The sequence below is a fragment of the Rutilus rutilus genome (assembly GCF_951802725.1).
Source record: "Rutilus rutilus genome assembly, chromosome: 1".
NCBI lineage: Eukaryota > Metazoa > Chordata > Actinopteri > Cypriniformes > Leuciscidae > Rutilus > Rutilus rutilus.
Window position 1 is genome coordinate 26,256,559 of NC_140209.1, and position 20,778 is coordinate 26,277,336.

General features: G+C 39.9%; 1 protein-coding gene across 1 annotated transcript in view; it reads left to right on the forward strand.

Annotated features, from left to right (window-relative positions):
* The window catches only part of LOC311277173 (interferon-induced very large GTPase 1-like), a 74,392-nt gene that overhangs the window by 26,150 nt on the left and 27,464 nt on the right, over positions 1-20,778 (forward strand). The window contains exons 2-3 of the mRNA XM_084387360.1: positions 4,158-4,265; positions 4,391-5,592. Coding sequence (XP_084243486.1) covers positions 4,262-4,265; positions 4,391-5,592 — 1,206 coding nt within the window. The 5' untranslated portion in view covers positions 4,158-4,261. The remainder of the gene's footprint in view (positions 1-4,157; positions 4,266-4,390; positions 5,593-20,778) is intronic.

Sequence of the window (20,778 nt, forward strand, 5' to 3'; positions counted from 1 at the left end):
CGGGCTCTGTCATGTGGCAAAGGCACTGCTCTTTGGTGGGTTGAGGAGGCTCTGTTAATAACCATTTGATGTTGCTTATCTAGAACTGTAGATTGAAGTTGTTGATTTTCTTGTTTAAGCTGCTGCATCATTTTCAGAATCTTCGATACATCCTCCGTTGTAACTGGTTGCAATACAGATGTGCTTTCATATCTTGTCCCAGTGGGTGGTGAACGACTTATGGCTCTCCGGTCTGCCCACATGGTCTCGTCGCTCGATGACTGATACGTGAGAGGGGTCATCTCGGCTACCCTTTCAGTCTGACTTGCCTGTAACTCTCTGGGATGAAGGAATGTAGCAGCAGCTAGGGTCTGTTGGTCGTAATGTGGGAGAGAAACCTCATAATCCTCCAACCAGGCTGGAGGCTGTGTTCGCCGCTTAGGACGCACGTCAGCAGGCCGTCCTTCTCTGGTCGTCTTGTCTGAAAACATCTTCGACACATCCACAGCAATTACCGTAATTTGGACCAATTTGTTATGTTGTAACCGATGTGGCTCGGGTTAAATGAATCACTGTGGTACGTCTGGTCAGGACGCAATGAAGATGCACTTAGGTTTCGTTGAGTATTTATTGGGTGTACTTGTATGTGTGTGTGGTTCTATAAGACAAATAGAAACCAATATATCAATACTTAACATTCATAAAATAATTGTTAATCAATAACAAAGACATTTCAATAGTTAGAAAGCATTCGAACATATCCAGAAGTCATATTATTCACTTTTGTTATCTTATCTGACTTTAGTCAGACTGGGGATCGAACCCCTGGCCGTTGCGTTAATGATGTCACATCGACAGCGCGTGCATACAGAATGACGAAGCACTTTTCTTAGCATACTCGGCAATATCAACAAATAATATAAATATACCCAAATGAAAGGCTATTAAAATAATGCTTGATATAAACAACAAGAACGTACTGTGTAAACAATTATTAACATGCAATAAGATAATATGCAGATCGATCGGCCGTACAGACTACTTTAATTAGGCTTATTTAACCTAACAAACAGAACTATGTTGATAACTTATAAACCACAAAATGAAATACAATCTATAAACATAGAAACTTACTTTTAGATGCACGCACACGATTAATAACACCACTTTCTGATATGAGGCAATCTCTCGTGAGCTCCGCAGTCCACACTCTACGGATTCATAACAACAACTAACGCACTTCCTTTCCAGCATATTCCAATTACTCCGTTATTCCACAGGGGGGCGTTCACAGTCCATAGTCATTGAATCTGCCAACTCTCAATATGAAAACCCTACTAATATAAATCTATTACCTGAAGTGCTAAATACAAACCCTTTGTAACAATACTCCTGGGCGCTGGCACGTGGCGATTTGATAACAGAAATCTGTAAAGCTGTGGGCTGGGTGAAACCTAACACGTTAGCTAGATATTATATATGTGTAAAGCCGGTCTCCTCCGGTGTTCTCACCCTAAACGGGTAGAAGCACTGAGAGGCCCGTCTCTGTCGGCTTGCTGCACCCTACTGTACCCTAATTGCTACACCCCCTATTGCTTCAGAGTGAAAAACCTGTGAGTCCTCCAACACCCTCGGGCCAGACATGGCGGAGCGTATGGCGCCAGGCCTTTATCCGTTGAATCCTTGAGAACCGGGTCTAGGCTGGGTCCCATATGTGTGACCCTGCGGGGATCCCATAAGTGTATTCTTCCAAGGCTGCTCCTAAACGGAAGCCTGTGCCTTTCCCCTAGGCTAAGTCGCCCAGTATTTCATATGCAGTACAACCTCCGGGTTAGTCCATATGTATATCTCCACATAACTCCTTTGGGGAAGAATGTGGGTTCTGCAGCATTCCCCTTCCTAACAGAAAGTAAGGTTTCCCAGTGTTATCCAATAATCTCACTGTATGGGTTATCACGGGACAACAGTGACAGATACTCTCTGTGTAAGCCCTCTCCTGTCGTCCTTCCAGGCAAGAAGGAGCAAACAGCTTGCACAGGTCACTGGATTGGGTCAGCAGCTGTGGCCCTTTGGTAGGGATTCCTATTCCACTGTCTCAACGTGGCGTCGACTGACCGATTGAAGAGGAACGTCTCGGTTACATATGGTAACTCTCGTCCCTGAAAGAGGGAACGGAGACCCCACATCCCGTCACCACATCTGCTGCAGCCCCCCGGGGCAGCCAGCTCATCGGCTTGGCTCCTCAGCATAAAACTGAAGTGAAATCGCACCTGTTGCTCATTATATACCCGTGCTGCGTGGCAGAGAGGCTGTTGCAAATGCAAATGGTCCCAACGTGGTATCTCCGTTCCCTCCTTCAGAGAACGAGGGTTACCATATGTAACCGAGATGTTACGTCGCTTTTATGATTCCTCGTTATATACATAGGTGACCACCCGTCCCGCGTAGCGCGTGCGCGCACAGCGTTTGAAGCCCAATTCACGCGTCACGCAAATTGAGACCGTGTCACGCATAATCTATGCTTGCTCAAAAAAAAGTTGGTCGCTCTATATACTCGAGCCCCAAGCAGACAAACGAACATTACTTGACATTTCAGCACGCTATTGTTGCCACACAAACCCCTCGGTTGAACTGCTGACTAGGTTGTTGTCAACTTTTTCGTTGTTGTCATGACAGCGCACGCACGCGCATACCAGACACACTGGGAAGGAAGGAACTTTTAGATGCGCGCTTTCCAATTCGAAAAATTCGAGAAAGAGACTGTCTGAGAGGCAACGCCATCATCAATTAAAAAGAGAAGGTGTGAGTACAAGAAACAAGAATGGGGAAATTAATATTTGTGGCTGAAAGGTGTTGAGGGGGATACCGAGAGGGCTTTTTGTGACCTTTGCAAAACGTCCTTCTCAATCGGACATGGAGGGAGGGGGATACGAGGTCAATCGTATTTTTTTTTTAAATACTTTTTTTTAATTGTTCCTGTGGTGTTGAGCAACTACAATTCCTGTTAATCCTATACATTTATATTATAATTTATTAATTTATTTAAAGTAAATAAATTGTAATGAAAAATAAATAAAATTAAATAGTAAATCTTAAGTGGAAGTACATCTGTCAATTCATTGAATGTTCAAAATATTATGAGTCTTTATTTAGAAAAAACACACACATTGGTTGGCCTATGCATGAGCATACATCAAAAATTACACGTTTAGGAGAATAGGGCATTACTATGCAAGGTGGTATGTGCTAGAAATGGGTAAACCACTATCAGTGAGTCTGCCAGTGGGGCACCGCCGTGCCAGGCAGTGTCCCACATTGTCCCTCAGAAACATACCCATTGTCCCCCCTTGGGCTTATTAGCAGGTGGTCACCCTATATATACATAATGAAGAAAAATAAATAAATAAATAAATAAATAAATAAATAGAAAAACAAAGTCAAAACACAATGAACAAGACAGACAAAACAGTTCCCATATTACCCACCCCACCCTACCCCAGGGACTTATGTCATGTCACTTTAATGGGACAGTCAATGCTACACACTTACTTAAACTATGCTATCAAGGTCATGGAGAAGGGGAAACCAAATCTTATCAAAATGATCCAATTTGTTTAACTAAGAAAAATGTCCAGTTTTCTTGACGTTAGATGAACGTGTTTTAAAAGGTATAATGTTCCTCAAACGTTCTTTCAACTTAATTTTGATTAACAATTTAACGTTCTAGGAACATTAAAAATGTCTAGTTTCCTTAATGTTAATAGAAGAATATTTAAAGGTTAATATCATGTTCCTAAAACATTTTTCAATCATTCAAACACCTGCTGTGAACAAGCACTGAAAGAAAGAGAAATAACACAAACTACAAATTTATTTAGCCACATTCTTAAATGAAATCAATTGAAGATAAAATATGTTAAATCTCTGAAGATCTCAGCAGAGGAGGATTAAACAACTCCACAAACAGCATTACCAGCTTCACTTATTACTAACCACTGACTTTATTTCAGTCAACAAAAAAATCTTATAACAAAAATCTGTTAGCTGGGCTGTCCCTCATCAGCTCTGCACTGTATACCTGCTTACATGACAAGCACATAACTTTCAGAAACTCTTTATCTGCTGCATGTCAAAAAATAAATAAAAACAAATGAACATGAACATTTGTTTCTTTAAAGGAGGGCAAATGGCTTGGGAATAAAGAGGTGGAAATGAGCTGTAAACCTGACAAGGGTGCTTATGGGAAGATCTGTGTCATCCTGGCTAACTAAAATCAAGCACCATGGGTAAGAAATGTAAATTATTACTGGATAACATCCATATCCTATACACATTAGTGAGCATATTTTAAGGTGTTTATATTTCTGTGATGATGACATTTCATGAAGACAATTATTCTTTAATATTGCAGTGCCAGGAGAAGCAGCAGAAGAAGAACAAAGGGCAACTCTACAGTCACCACTGAAAATAACAATAGCACTGACAGTTGCCACAATTGCAGTAGTATTAGGTAATGCAGTAACATCAACAATAGCTGAAGCAGTAGTAGGGGCAGCAGCAGGAGCAGCAGCTGGAATAAGCATTTTACAATCACTATGGGAAGCAGAAGCAAGAACAGGAACAGTAGCAGTAGCAATAGCAGCAGTAGCAGGAGGCCTAGCAGGAACAACAGCAACATTATTGCTCTCATTGTTAGGAACACAATCACTAACAGGATCAGCAGTAACTGGAGCACTGGCAGGAGCTGCAATGGTTGCAGTAGGAAGAATACAGTGGGCAATAAATACAATACAGTGGGTGATAGATAACTTACAATGGGCGAAATTAATTGGAGGATTAGCAATAACAGCAACCATATTTAATATAGTGTCACTGGCAAGAGCAGCAGGATCACTAGCATCAGGAGCAGGATCAGCAGCCTTAAGATCACTAGCATCAGGGTCAGTAGCAGCAGCATCAGGAGTAGCAGCATCTGAAGCAGCAGGAGTAGCAGCATCAGGCATTGCAGCATCTGAAGCAGCAGGAGTAGCAGCAACAGGAGTAGCAGCATCTGAAGCAGCAGGAGTAGCAGCATCAGGAGTAGCAGCATCTGAAGCAGCAGGAGTAGCAGCAACAGGAGTAGCAGCATCTGAAGCAGCAGGAGTAGCAGCAACAGGAGTAGCAGCATCTGAAGCAGCAGTAATAACAGCAACAGAAGTAGCAGCATCTGAAGCAGCAGGAGTAGGAGCAGCAGGAGGAGCAGGAGCAGGAGTAGCAGCATCTGGAGCAGCAGGAGTAGGAGCAGCAGGAGTAGCAGTATCTGAAGCAGCAGGAGTAGCAGCAGCAGGAGTAGCAGCATCTGGAGCAGCAGGAGTAGCAGCAGCAGGAGTAGCAGTATCTGAAGCAGCAGGAGTAGCAGCAGCAGGAGTAGCAGCATCTGGAGCAGCAGGATTAGCAGCAGCAGGAGTAGCAGCATCTGGAGCAGCAGGATTAGCAGTAGCAGGAGTCTCTGGAGCAGCAGTAGCAGCAGCAGTAACAGCAGGAGTATTCGGAGGATCACTGGGATTTGCGGCAGGAACAGGAATTAATGGATCACAACAGAATGGAATATCACAGACACAATCAGCTGTGAAGGTAAGAGTGCAGATTGGTGTGGCAGCCTGTGCAATTTAGGGTTTGAGAGCAAGTACAGAAGAAGAAAATGTATATAAATTTTTTTTTTTTTTTTCAAGAACAGGATGCTCCAAACTCCAGGCCAAACATTCAACACCACAACAACCAAATTTAATTGCAAAGAAGTAACTTTTAAATAAAAGTAATAATCCCAAATAATAACACAGAATAATAACTTCAGGGGCCTTTATCATAAAGACGATTTATGTGACTTGCACATAAATATTCTGTTTAGTTGGTGCCAACCCTGGTTATAGGCACTATGAAAGTGGCTCAGGTTTTTAGTGTTAATTGTGAATTACACTACTCAATTACACAGCAAATACTATCATACACAACAAATAGCAGCATGTAACCAGCTGAAAAACATCTTTCAACGGCATGAATCTGAGCAATATATTCTCTTATGGCGTAAATGAGACTTTTATAAAAAAAATCTTTATAGTGTAAGGACCACCCATTGGCCCAAATACGGAGTCCGCAGCCTGGGCGAAGGGATAATGCATGTATGTCTTTTCAGCGCTCCAGTGAAGTTCACTTAATTTATTGGAATTTAGTTTCAATATTACTTTAGCTCTACGCTTAATCTGACACCAATTTCAATTGCTAATTAAATTTAGATTGTGTTTCTGATTAGAAAATAGTCATAAATATTGATTATGAATTAATTAGGGCTGTTGCGGTGAAGGATTTTCCCTTGCGGCAATTTTGAGGGGCTCAATAGCGCGATATGCGGTTTTATCGCCATTTATTTATTTATTTATTTATGTTTGATTTATTTATATGTATTTGTTGCTATATAAATAAGTGTTACGATGTGGTCAGCATGCACAACAACGAGTACATTTTCAGTAACCAATGTAACCGAAACTAAACAGCGTCTCTGCGCATTGAAAGACTGTCACTCTGTCAACAGACTGTCTTTGAATGAGTCATTATAACCGTTCATTCAACGAACACGTTCAAAAACACTGATTCATTAAAAGATAGTAATGAAACAAGGTGTTAATTATTTTTAACTTTGAGCTCCACTTCAAGGCAGCTGACCAGCAATGCGTCGCATATGGGTAACACTGAAGCTGATGCGATTCAATGCGTGACTCTCTGATTTTTGTTTGCCGCGGCTTCCTCGCGCAGTGTAATGCTGACCAGCGCTGTCACCATTCATGGTAAATGCCCTTAAACATTAAAAGGATGACACGACATATTTCGCTTTCCTTGGACATGGCAACCTTTTCACGAATCTATTTGACTTGACCTCAAAGACAGACGCAGGTAATCGCACGCGCTCAGTCGATCACTCACATTCACTGAGCCACGAAGCCTCTGTACAAATCACCATGATAAAAACAGTCTCGTTATCATTATTAACCTATTTAACATCCAATACACATGCACGAAGTTCAAAACAATAAGGTTATTGCCTCATGAAAAAAGAAAACACTGAATATCACGGTTGCTGCGGTTACTTGCCAGTAGCGCGGTACTGCAATATTGCGGTTATCGCGACAGCTCTAGAATTAATTTAGATCTTTGATTATTCTGAGTATCCCATACTTTCAATTAATAATTCACTAAGGGACCAGATGCCGCACAGACTCACACGCCCCGGGTTTATGTGGATTTCATGGACACATCCTCGCCAGTCTGATCTTGGTCAGAGGGTGCAGGGTTTGCTAATACCTCTTAAGTTGGTTGCCTACTGCTCATTCGTACAAAAAATTGTAGTTTATTAAGCCACTTCCGTACAACTTGCTAAATCAGTGATAGACAGAAATCAAAAGGTCTTCAGATGACGTGCCTATGCTCCGTTCATATGCGCCTTTAGTTTGACCTATCCTGGACACAGAGCTGTGGTAGCACCAGCCTCCTCATAGTCTACTAAAATAATGATTTCAGTAAACTTAAAGCTGCATTTGGTAACTTTTGTAAAAATGTATTTTTTACATATTTGTTAAAACTGTCATTATGTCCTGACAGTAGAATATGAGACAGATAATCTGTGAAAAAATCAAGCTCCTCTGGCTCCTCCCAGTGGTCCTATTGCCATTTGCAGAAATAAACCGCTCCCGGTCAGAAACAACCAATCAGAGCCAGGAGGAATGTCTTAGCAGTGTCAATCAAGCTCGTGTACGCGCTGATCACACCCCTCTCTCGCACAGCGCGTACCGTCTTCAAAATCAAGATTGCCAGTGTGCCGCAGCTGTGTTAATGGCGGACAAACAACCAAACCTGACAATTTCTCGAGTGGCACCTGCTCATACAACAAAGTAGGGCTGGGCGATATATCGAACGATATTGTTAGGCACTAGAGGTGGGCGATACTCCAAATTTTGGTATCGATCCGATACCAAGTAAATACAGGGCCAGTATCGCCGATATCGATACCGATACCAATACTTTTTAATTTTAAAAGCATGCACTTGAACTTGTATGCACTTTCCTGTGCTAGAGCAGTGTGTCATGATTTATGAGGTGAATGCATCATTAATATGCTAAATCTGAAAACGTTTTCATGACTACTAAATATTTTGTGATTTGTGCTCTCAACTCGCCTGTAATTATTAGTCAGTGACTTTTACAAAACTACCCTAATTATAGTAAAAGTACTATTGTACACTAGCCTACTGTTCAAAAGTTTGGGGTCTGTAAGATTTTTAATTCTCTTCTGCATTTATTTGATCAAAAATACAGTAAAAACTGTAATATTACAATTTAACATAGGCTATCTGTTTTCTATGTCATACTAAACTGTAATTTATTCAATTGATCAAAGCGTAATTTTCGGCATCATTACTCCAGTTATGATGATAATTATGATATATGATAACAAATATAACATTTTTTTTTTTTTGTCATCTACTGAATTTTTCGTCAATGATACCAGGGACACCGAAACACCGGGGAACATGAAATTTGGTGGGCATGTAGCCCCACTAGACTTTTACGGAAAAATTTCGTTTGGTCCCCGGGGGCCACTCTCCCCCCGCACTGGGCCCCCCCCAAACCCAAAAAATGCAGTTTTTCCTAAATAACTACCTGAACCGTGGCACCGAGGATGAAGAAATTTTTATGGTATGTTGCTCTTAACCCCTTCCCAGTCACCCCCAATTTTGGCAAGTGCTGCATACATGAAATGCCCAAAATAAAAAGGTTACTGCTCATAAGTAATTCTGAATAGAAACATAACACACATACATTTAGAAAGCCAACACTTGAGAGTTTATAGTTCAAGACTCAAAATTAACCAGACTGTTATTAATATTGAGATATATAAGCTCAAACTTATTTTGAACTAAAATAATCTGGGATCACCAGTGATCCCTGACTGGTAAGGGCCCACATCAACCTAGCCCATAATCACTCATTTGTGATTTGTGCCCCTCCCATAAAAAATGAAAATGCAATATTATTCTGCTTTAATCGCCCCTATCTTCAGTTGAGATGTTCAGAACTGCACCATATTTCATGTGTATGATTAACTTGACATCCTCTGGGGGTATGCTAAGTTTCGTAGAATTTCATCCATGGGGGGGTATAAAATAAATTCATTTATGTGCACATTAATGATGTTCAGTTGTTGCTGGTTTAGGATGATACTGTCACTAAGGTTGCCAACTGTCCCGAATTAGGCGGGACGTCCCGTATTTTGGGCCTAATTTATTTGTCCCGTGCGTGACCTCCCGTGTCCCGTTTTTTGACAAGCTGATAAACCACTGACTGATACAACAGCAACAGCAGCAGTGCTGACCACGACACTTGAGAATGATCACCGACACCTGTCATCATCCAATCACAGCTTTTTTTAATCAATGTTTTGAGACAAATCATTGTTTGATTTGCGAACATCCTCTGCCATCTGGTTGCTTCCGCTTCAAGCCGGACTCGTCTCGCGCTAACGGTAATTTCCTTTCACTGTCCACGTTTTGATTTCGGCTAATCAATTTTGGCGAATGCAAACAACGTGATTATTGTTCATGAGTCTAACATCCAGCCACGCAAGAAAACATGTAATCTACCTGAGGGAATAATATGCTCAAAAAACATTTCTGATTATTATTAATGTTTTAAAGCTTTTAGAAAGTACATAGAAAGCTTTTGTAACATTATCTTAACTGTCACTTTTGATTAATGTAATGCATCCTTGCTGAATAAAAGTAGGCAATTACTTTCTTTATTTTTTTTCCCAAAAAATAATCTTACTAACCCCAAACTTTTGAACTGTAAGCCTAGTGTATAATGTTAAAAAAGCTTTCTATTTTAGATAAATACTGTTATTTTGAACTATGGTTTGTTTGTAATGTGACTTTTTTCATGTATGACATTAAAATTATTTTTAGAATTAAATACATAAATAGGTTAAGCAATACAAATGTGTTTATGTCTGATAACCTTTTACACACAAACTTAACTGCAGACACTGAAATGACGTACACTGTGTGATACAGTACAAATATTTTGAGTGTCCCTCATTTTCCTATAAATAACCACGATTGTCCCGCATTTTCCTTTTCTGAAGTTGGCAACCCTAACTGTCACACACACACATGCAGGAATACAAACAAACGCAAGCATGCACACACACTGACATCCACACGCACAGACACACACCCATACACACACATACAAATCCACATGCACAGACACACACACACACACAGACACACACATACACACAGACAGACATGCACATACTACTACTTTTTTTAGGTATATACATAAACACGCAATACAGCCATATTGCTCCACGTCATTTATTTTTGTGGAAAGCCAGTGCAGGCCTGAGCGGCGGTCATATTTTGTACCGCCATGCGGTACATCTAGTTCATTTTAATATGCTGATTTACAGCTCAGAAAGCCATTAATGAGTTGTGATTGGTGGCAGCCACTGCAACATGCTTTATTATTGTCACCATTGTTGAGATTCACAGGCTGATTATTGATGTCTGTGTTTCTAAATGAATTTATTTAAAAGTCTTTAGATCAGAACAAAGTTTATTAAATATTTTGGATTATAAGAAAAGTATTGATAATCATATGCTGTAGAATCACAAAGCTGCTGCTAACAAGTTAAACCAAGCTATCTCAATAAGTTTCATTTTTTAGATCACAGCATGATTATGTCAAAACATAACCAACACCATCAGATCACACTTCACTTTGTTCATTTTACTGTTATAAATCAATAACAACAGACAAACAACAGTACAATTTAAAGAAATCATATAAGGGTCAAGAGCCCAACTAAAGCAAACATCCATCACCATAACGGTGGCTTACAATTTGTGATTTTCTCCTTCAGTGATTCTGCTTGTTAACATCAGGTGTCTTCAATAATGCTCAATCATCACTAAATTAATCAATTAATTATCTCATTAACTTTAACACTCTTGAGTGTTAATTTAACACTCATATTTTAACACTTTACACTCTTGAGTGTGGACTCATATTAGGGCTGGGCGATTTAAATCGCGATATTGTTATGCGCATCTCGTCAGTAAAGCCGGTTCCTTGATTTAGTAGTAAATCACCATCACCTGCTTTCAGATGGAGCGGCATTTAGGGCTGAGAAGATAATTAAGTGATTCATTTAGTGATGATTGAGCATTATTGAAGACACCTGATGTTAACAAGCAGAATCACTGAAGAAGAAAAGCACAAATTGTAAGTTACCATTAAGGTGATGGGTGTTTGCTTTAGTTGGGCTCTAGACCATTATATGTGTACTTTAATATTTACTGTTGTTTGTCTGCTGTTATTGATTTATAACAGTTAAATGAACAAAGTAAAATGTTATCTTATAGTGTTGGTTATGTTTTGACATAATCATACTGTGATCTGAAAAGTGAAACATATTAAGATAGTTTGGTTTAACTTGTTAGCAGCAGTTTTGTGATTCTTCAGCCTATGATTATCAGGACTTTACTTATAATTCAAAATATTTAATAAACATTGCTCTAATCAAAAAGACGTTCAGACATCAATAATCAGCCTGTGAATCTCAACAATGGTGGTGACAATAATAAAGCATGTTGCAGTGGCTGCCACCAATCACAACTCATTTATGGCTCCCATCATGCATTGCGGTATGAATAAATTATGATCTGAATTGTCTATGTAATTTACTTTTCCTCATTGAATATTCTGCTCCTCACCATTGTTGAGATGCATAGATTGAATCTTGACATCTGTGTGTGCCTAAAAGAATGATTTTTTTTTTTTAAACAAGTTTTAAGAAATCCTTTATATCAAAAATTCTGGCCATTTATTCAGATTCACAGTTATGCTGTAACCAACAACATAAATCGAAGTCAGAAAGAAGGATCTTAATGAGCTCAGTGATCAAGTTCAAATGATGATTGTCATAATATAATCAACAAAGATCACTTTTTTTTTTTCTTTGTTCAACTGGCAGTTTTAACTCAGACACAACCGCCAAACAAAATCTAAAGTACATATGAAAGGGTCAGAGCCCAACTAAAGCAACTACCCATCACAATAATGGTAACTTACAATTTGCGATTTTCTCCTTCAGCGATTCTACTTGTTAACATCAGGTGTCTTCAATAATGCTCAATCATCACTAAATTAATCACTTAGTTATCTCATTAACGTAAACACTCTTGAGTGTGGACTCATACACTCCCAGGGGTGTTAATTTAACACTGGAGGTTTTGCTGTATACAAAGAGCCGTAGTTAACTGACAAGCTGAGCCATATCGCATTAAATATCGCTGGCGATACGTCCGCGATATTGATGTGATTTGGCTCAGCTTGTCAGTTAACTACGGCTCTTTGTAGTAAATGCCGCTTCATCTGAAAGCAGGTGATGGCGATTTACTACTAATCAAGGAACCGGCATTACTGATGAGATGCGCATAACAATATCGCGATTTAAATCGCCCAGCCCTAACTCATATACACTCCCAGCCCCAGGAGTGTTAATTTAACACCGCTCCATCTAAAAGCAGGTGATGGCGATTTACTACTAATCAAGGAACCGGCTTTACTGATGAGATGCGCATAACAATATCGTGCGATATATCACCCAGCCCTACAACAAAGACAGGTAAACGGAAAAAGACCGATGACGATAAACAAGCGTGTAGGAGCCCATTGACTCAGTGTCAAAACTCTAGCCGCATAACATACAGATAAAATGTCACGCACTGTGCAAAGCAACAATTGAAACCTGCTAATTCACTGGCTTGTCATGTTGCTGAAATAATGTACTAGCAAACCTTATTTAGCATTACACATCGCTAGAATAATTACTTAGATACTGTAACGTTACCATTATATTATCTTACTAGCTATTATAACTTATAGAAAGAGTGCAACCGACGTTATGAAGTTACATTACATGTATTGCAAAATACGTAATGATTTGAGGACCAAGTTTGTAGTCAAAGTATGGGCAGGCCATAGTCAATGTAAAGCATATTGTTGATGTTTCGTCCCTACCAGTGAATGTGCGATAACTGTTAAATCCGCCGTCATCAGTGGCATGTTTACTAGCCTGCGCGTTCACGGCAGGCTCCGTTGTGGTGGGGGAGGAGCTGTGGAGGGAGGGCTGTAGTGCAGCAGAGAGCTGCTTGTTCAAATTTTCAGGCTAAGTCAGTGTTTTCTAAAAGTTCCCTACTGCAGCTTTAAGAATAAATCAAGATGTAACATTTATTTGTCAGGTAAAAATGTATCATGCCAATTACACAAGTAAATGATTAAAAGTCAATTCAGAAAAATACATGACATCATTTACTCAAAGATGACTCTAGTAGTAAGTAAAAAGTAAGTAATGTTTTCCTGACAGAGACATACAGTGGTGTGTCAGGGCTTTCCAAAGGGGAACACTGAAACAGTGTTCGATTTGATTTTAACATGGCGTCAAGTGCGGCTGTGCGTGCTGGAGGAGCTGGATGCTCAAGAACAAAAACTGAGATTTGTGTGTATAAAACTACTGATGGTAAAGTGATCATTGAGGATGAACTTTTAAACTTTATTGTCGTTAAAATGAGAACACTGGCCCATGACGAAATTGTTTTACTGGTGATAAACAATTTCTCCTCTGAATGGATTGAAGAGTCCAAGCGGCTGCTGTTTGAAATGTGCCCTTCTTCAATGCGCTGCGTAAAGCACAAAGGGTCTCAGAAAGACATCAATAACATAAAAGACTGCCTGAGAGTACTTAATGAGTGCGGAGAAAATATTCCCAGATTTGTATCGCACAATCTGGATGAGCTCCCTCCTGTTGGATTCAAGCATGTGGACGCATCTGCGTTGCTCAGCAGAGTACAACATCTGAGTCGGGAGGTAGCTGGTCTGAGAGTGACTCTGGGAACTCAGACAATTGAGAATGAGAACGCGAGGGCGGCCGCGGCGGCTGTGGAGCATCGAGTGTCTGCTTTGGAAAGGCTGTGTGTAACACCTGGCTAAGCCTACGGAGACGCTGGCCAACAAGCCTACGAAGCGGCCCCAGTACCATTGATGGAGACGGAGACTGAAACGGCATCGGCGCGCTTATTGCTGAGAGAGACGTGCCGCGTGGGTGAGAACATGAACGCCATACCACGGCCCCCGGAGTGGAGTACGGTGGTAAAGAAAGGGAAACATAAGCAGCCAAGCATCGGGACGCAGCCCAATGCAGTTGTGCAACCCCGTCCAAGAAGGGAGCAGCGGAAGAAAATGGGAATAATCGGCACTGGAACCGAGAGTAATATCCCCGTGGTCAAAACCAAATTGGTGAGTGTCTTTGCCACTAGGTTTTCCCCTGAGCTAGACGCTGATACTTTGTGCACTTATTTGTCTGGGAAACTGGGCAAAGCGGTGACTTGTAAGAAAATAGCGTCCACTAGTAATCGATTTGGTTCGTTTCAAGTACCGTGGTAGCGGAGTGTAAAGAAGTAGCCGAATTGTATGATACGCAACTCTGGCCTGCGGGGATCTATGTGCGCCGGTACTATGAGGCTCGCAAATCGAGAGAGCGTGGTAGCTTAGCCCAAATGGCCGGTGAGGCTGAATACAGCTTTGTACCTGGTGTTACACCTGGGGCTGCGGCTATCGAAGCGATCCGCGAGGAAAGTGCTCGTGATCTCACTTAATAGACAATGAATCTTACAATTGGATCATATAATGTTCGAGGATTACGTGTTGGGCACGACAAAGCCGACAAAGCTCGCCGCCTTGTTGTAAACAAGCTTTTAGAAAATTACGATATGTGTGCAGGAGACTTTCTTATTGTTGTGAGATCTGATATTATCTCATCTCCTGATTAGCCTCATAGTAACCAAAGTTATGTAGAATAGCCTTGTGCTGTCAGGTCAGATTTCTAGGATTAGTCTCCCTTGGCTTGTCTAACATATATCAGCAAATCTAGGAATATCATAACCCTATTGTGTAACAATACATGTCTACTAGTTCAAGCCTATGGAACAAAGTTTATGCTTACTTTCCAGCAGAATCTTGTCCAAGGGTGTTCTTGAAGAATAATAGTAGTATAAGCTACTCTTATAATGCTTTGTTATTATATTTATAGAACTGTCTTGTGTTGAGCTGAAAATATGAATAAATAGTACTTGTCTTTATAAAGTAACATTTATTTATACAAAATATAAAAAAACTGGTTATACAACAAAAGGTTTGTAGCAAATCAACAAAAGATTACAGGTTATAATACTTTCAGCTCTATCCTATTCCAGGGCAGTCCTGTGAATGGATTCACAAAGGCTAAATACCTTATATGCAGTTCAAGCAATATATGGCTAACTTGTTCTCGTCCGAGTTTAACAAGTTGAGTAATACAGCAGAGCAATATCAATCAAAGAGTCTAAATAAACTGAAGATGGGCTATATTCTCTTCAGGGCTGCAACGGCATCAAAATCAAAAAAGCAACGACACTCATGCAAAGGCACCCATATATATAGAAATGTTTGGTTACATCAGTTCCTGTGCCTACGCTAGGGTTTTTCCCATAAGAAGTAAAACCATGTGACTAGTAAATCATATGACAATGTAAAACGTGACATATATAAATCATGAAACAATGTGACTTTTAGTACTACAGTACATTGTATTAACTCCTGGGAATTGTGTTCAAATTTTGTTTACCACAAGTGTGCATTCATTTCAGCATTCTTTCTTCCTTTCCTTCCTTTCCATCTTGGGAACCTATGTGTGTGTGTTCTAGAGTACAAGTCCGGAAATGGAGATGTATTTGTTAGTGCATTATACATTTCAGTGCTTAAAGAATCTTCCATTGCATTATCTAAACAGGACTTAGAAAAGCTGAACTCTATACATAAAGACTTTTATGGGGCAGGGGAATCTACCACAGACTGTAGTACCAGGATAATTCGTGGCAGAATTCCTGGAGGTGTTGCGGTGTTGTGGCGAAAAGAGTATGACCATCTGATCAAAGTGGTCAGGCTGAACGTTGATTGGGCTATAGGGCTTGAATTCTGCTGTGACGATAAAAAGTTAACAATACTGAACATATGAAGAGTTCAGATGCAAAAGCCTCTAAGTGCCATCTGAAATTTTCTTCTAGAATGATAATTTTTATCAAGCTTGTATATTTAAGTTCAGTAATTTCACTTAAATTACAATTAATAGGTAATTTTCATTGCCATTTAAGTGAAATTACTGAACTTAAATATACGAGCTTGATAAAAATTATCATTCTAGAAGAAAATTTCAGATGGCACTTAGAGGCTTTTGCATCTGAACTCTTCATATATACACCATATGAATGCTCTGATAATGAATTTGAGTACCTTAATAGGCTGGCCTATATTATGGCTTATATACAAGACAATGCTTCTAGCAGCATCTTCATTGTGGGGGATTTCAATGCGGATCTCTCAGAGAACAGGTCCTTGTTTGCTAATCATTTAAAGTAACACTAAGTAGTTTTTCAACCTTCATAATATATTTCCAAAACCCTTGTGATGGTACATCGACTTAAAATAGGTTGAATGACACGTCTGCCATAGCCTGATGGGGTCTGTATCGCTTTTACTCGTACTTTTAAACTTCGGGGTTCGGGTAGTTACCCAAGCACAAAAAGAACTACAAAATTCGACTGCTTTACGGCATAGGCTACCTCACTTCCTCCCAACACGTCCTCACATGCTGTTGGACTTGTAAGTATATTGCTTATATTGTATATCATCCAAGTGGATGCTGCACACTGGTGGTGGTTGAGGAGAGATCCCCTGACATGATTGTAAAGCACTTTGGGTGTACAGTAGTACATATGAAAGCGCTATATAAATCCCCGATTCTATTCTATTCTATATCACTCGGACAAGCTTTTACTCGTTAGTGTGAGCTAAAAAGCACCTGGCGTTCTTGTTGATGGATTAGTAGACATCTTCGGAGGCTAGCTGTGCTTGCTCGATGTCCGACGATTTGTAACGCGTTGTGTTATTCCCCAATCGAACTCGTGTAACTGTCTGTCACACGTTCTACCGTCCACAGCATTACATGATAGACAAAAATAGGACAAGAATGAGCATCAAACAGAAACAACCCGCTTACGGGGTGTTCGAGGCGCACATACAATACAGACTGCCGACAGTTAAACAGGGCACGCGCAGCTCTTAAAGGGGCCACACCTTATTTCCACTCGTTACAGCTTCTATCTGACTGAACAGGGACCGGTATACAGGGGGGAGGGGATCAGGCCGTGAGTGAAGAGACTGCTCTGGGTGAGTGGTATTTACGACAGTAACGTTAAATACAAGTCCACAGCGACTCTAGGGGTCGTTGTTTGACCAAAACGGAAATCCTACATAGTGGGGCTTTAAAGCATTTCTGCTCAGAAAATAGCCTCTCTCTCCAGTGAAGTACTTTTACCTAATGACAGGCAGCTACACTTACATTAGTGAGGCGTGGCACACCACTTCCTGGTTAGATCATTGCATATGTACCAGTGATGCTCATGATTCTATTGTATCCATCTGGATCAACTATGAATTTGCTATTTCGGATCATGTGCCCTTCTCTTTGTCGGTGAATGTGGGCAAAGTGCCATCTCTTAAGTGTGTGAGCAATGAGATGCAAGTTGGAAAAATGAAGTGGTCCACCTTAACGCAAGAGGACATTTGTACATATCTTACCCAGTCTGAAACCAGGCTGAGTAACATTGAGCTGCCTAAGAGTGCTGTAACCTGTAATGATATTAACTGTCAGAATCTGCAACACAGAGCTGAACTGTGCTTATTGTATGATAAGATTGTAGATTATCTCCTTGTCTCAAGTCAATCTCTGTATAAGATGAAGACATATAAAGCTAGACCAGGCTGGAATGAATATGTGGAGCAGTCCCATGATGAGGCTAGAAGGGCCTTTAAAGCTTGGGTTGAATCAGGCAGACCCAAGTGTGGTCATGTGCTTGAGAATATGAAGAAAGCAAAGGCAAATTTTAAATATGCCTTACAGTTTATTAAAAGTAATGAGAACACACTCAAGGCTGATTTACTGGCAAGGAAACTGCAATAGCCCTACAGATTTCAGGAAAGAAATAAAAAGAATGAACAGCAATAAACTGTTTCTACCAACACATATTGATGGTGTAAATGGACCAGAACAGATTACACAGATGTGGCAGAAACTTTGACATTTTCAATGCTGTTAAGAGTAATCCTTTTATTGTTGACAAAATTGAGAAGAGTGAAGATGTGATTGTCGCCCCACAAGAAGTTTTTGAGATAATGATGAAGCTGGATTACAATAAGGCATGTGGTGCAGATGGGGTATCTGCTGAGCATTTAAAATATGCTAGCAGGAAACTGTATCCCTTGCTCGCCATTTGTTTTACCGGCTTTCTAATACATGGAGTATTACCCGACCGATTATTGTCTGTCATTTTGGTTCCAATTGTAAAAGATAAAACTGGCAAAATTAACAGTAAAGAAAATTATAGACCTATAGCTCTGGCCAGCACTCTGTCTAAGGTACTGGAAAAGTCCATTCTGAATAAGTTGGAAGAGTTTTTGCTGACCTCTGATAACCAGTTTGGCTTTAAATCCAAACATGGAACAGACATGTGCATTTTTGCTTTGAAAGAAATCTTGGATCTGTACAATAGACATAATACAACAATTTTTATGTGTTTTATTGATGCTTCAAAGGCCTTTGACTATGTAAACCATGAAAAATTATTTTCTAAGTTGTACAAGAAAGGTGCTCCAAAATGTCTTGTGAGAATTCTGGTTTTCTGGTATGACCATCAGTAATGTCTGTAAAATGGGGAAATTGCTTATCTGCATCTTTTTGTGTGTCAAATGGAGTAAGACAGGGCAGCATTCTGTCTCCGTTTTTATTTAATGTATATATGGACGACTTGTCAAGGTTTTTAAATGATTGTGGAACGGGCTGTAGGGTTGGCAACAGTACCATTAACCACCTAATGTACGCTGATGATCTTGTTATTTTCTGTCCATATAGCACTGGGTTACAAGAGCTGTTGCATGTGTGCTCTCAGTATGGAACAGACTTTGATATAAAATATAACTCAAAGAAAAGTATTATCATGATAGCCCGGAGCAGAGAGGACTCCAAATTGACATTCCCTGATTTCTTTTTGTCAGGCAATAGACTTAAGGTTACTAATGAATGTAAATATTTGGGGCACTATGTGACTGCAGACTTGTCTGATGACAGAGAAATATACAGACAGTGTGGCATGCTTTATGGACAGGCTAACATGCTGATCCGCAGGTTTGGAATGTGCTCAATACTTGTTAAAATCAGACTCTTTAAGGTGTATTGCACTACCATGTATACTGCCCACCTGTGGAGGCGCTACAAAAAGAGTAGTATGCAAAAGCTAATTGTAGCGTATAATGATGCCATGCGGATGCTTCTGAGGGTCCCACGATGGAGTAGTGCAAGCCAAATGTCTGTAAATGTGGGTTTGCCAAACTGCCCTGCTGTACTGCGAAATCTTATGTACAGGTGCATGTGTATAGGCTTTCGAGCTCTGTGAACAGTATCATCACTGCACTGACCAACCCTGCAAGCTCGGTGCGATATTCTTCTAGTATTTGGACTCACTGGCTTATGAGCCTATACAGGAGATAAATTGATTGTTCTTTTTCTCTTTTTTCTTTTTGTATTATGGACCATTATTCACGTGTCTAAAAAAAAAAAAAAAAAAAAAAACAGCACTGTATGGGGGTTCCTGGTAAAGAGTCCAAAAGACTGCTCTGTCACCTAGCCTTAAAGGTGGTATCAGTGATTTCAGGCCCAAAAATATATATATTTTTTTTCCTAACGATCCGCTAGCTGCCCGCCCCATAAACATGCCGTCAAAAAATGCGTCTCTGTTGGCAGCCTAGGCTCTGAGATCTGCACACAAAAACAATTGGTTTCACCAACCACTCAAAACAAAAACAAATAGTGTTACAACCAATCACTGACAGGGGGAGGGTGTTGTGAGGTTTTGAGCCAGCTTCTTCTTCAGCTCCGACTTCGCGTGCACGAGCACAAAACCTCACAACACCCACCCCCTGTCGGTGATTGGTCTTAAAGTGACAGCAGCCACTAATTCTGTCTGTCAGAAAAATTACTCACTGCTCCTGACTAAATAACTTTTGTAGCTTTAAAAAGGATTAATCTACATTATTTATCTAATTATTAATTTATAATTTATGCAATGCAGACTGTTTGATAACTTTATCCAATTTCAGTATATTTCCTACTGGTCTACAGGTAAATAGGGCAAAGGTAAAATATGACATTTATTATGCGTTTGTGTGAGGATTGTTTTAAGTTCACTTAAATTAAAAGTTGTTACATTTTTTTAACCCTAATACGTTTAAAATGTGATATCTTTCATTCAGTTACACTGTAGAATAGCTTTAAACAAATTACTGTTAAATTTACAGACACTTAAGCCTGTACATTTACAAGATTACCATAAATCATCAATTACAATTAAACTGTAAAAATACAGCACACCTGTAAAAGCAGCAAAACAAGAGCAGCTGTGAATTTACGGTTCTTTACAGTAATCTTTACAGTAATGAATTTAAAACCTGTGTAAACTCATTTCATTTGAGGAAACCGATTATCTTAAACTGGTCAATTGCCATTTCACATTTATACTGTGATCTTATTTCATTTGAGTCCACTAAAAAAATGTT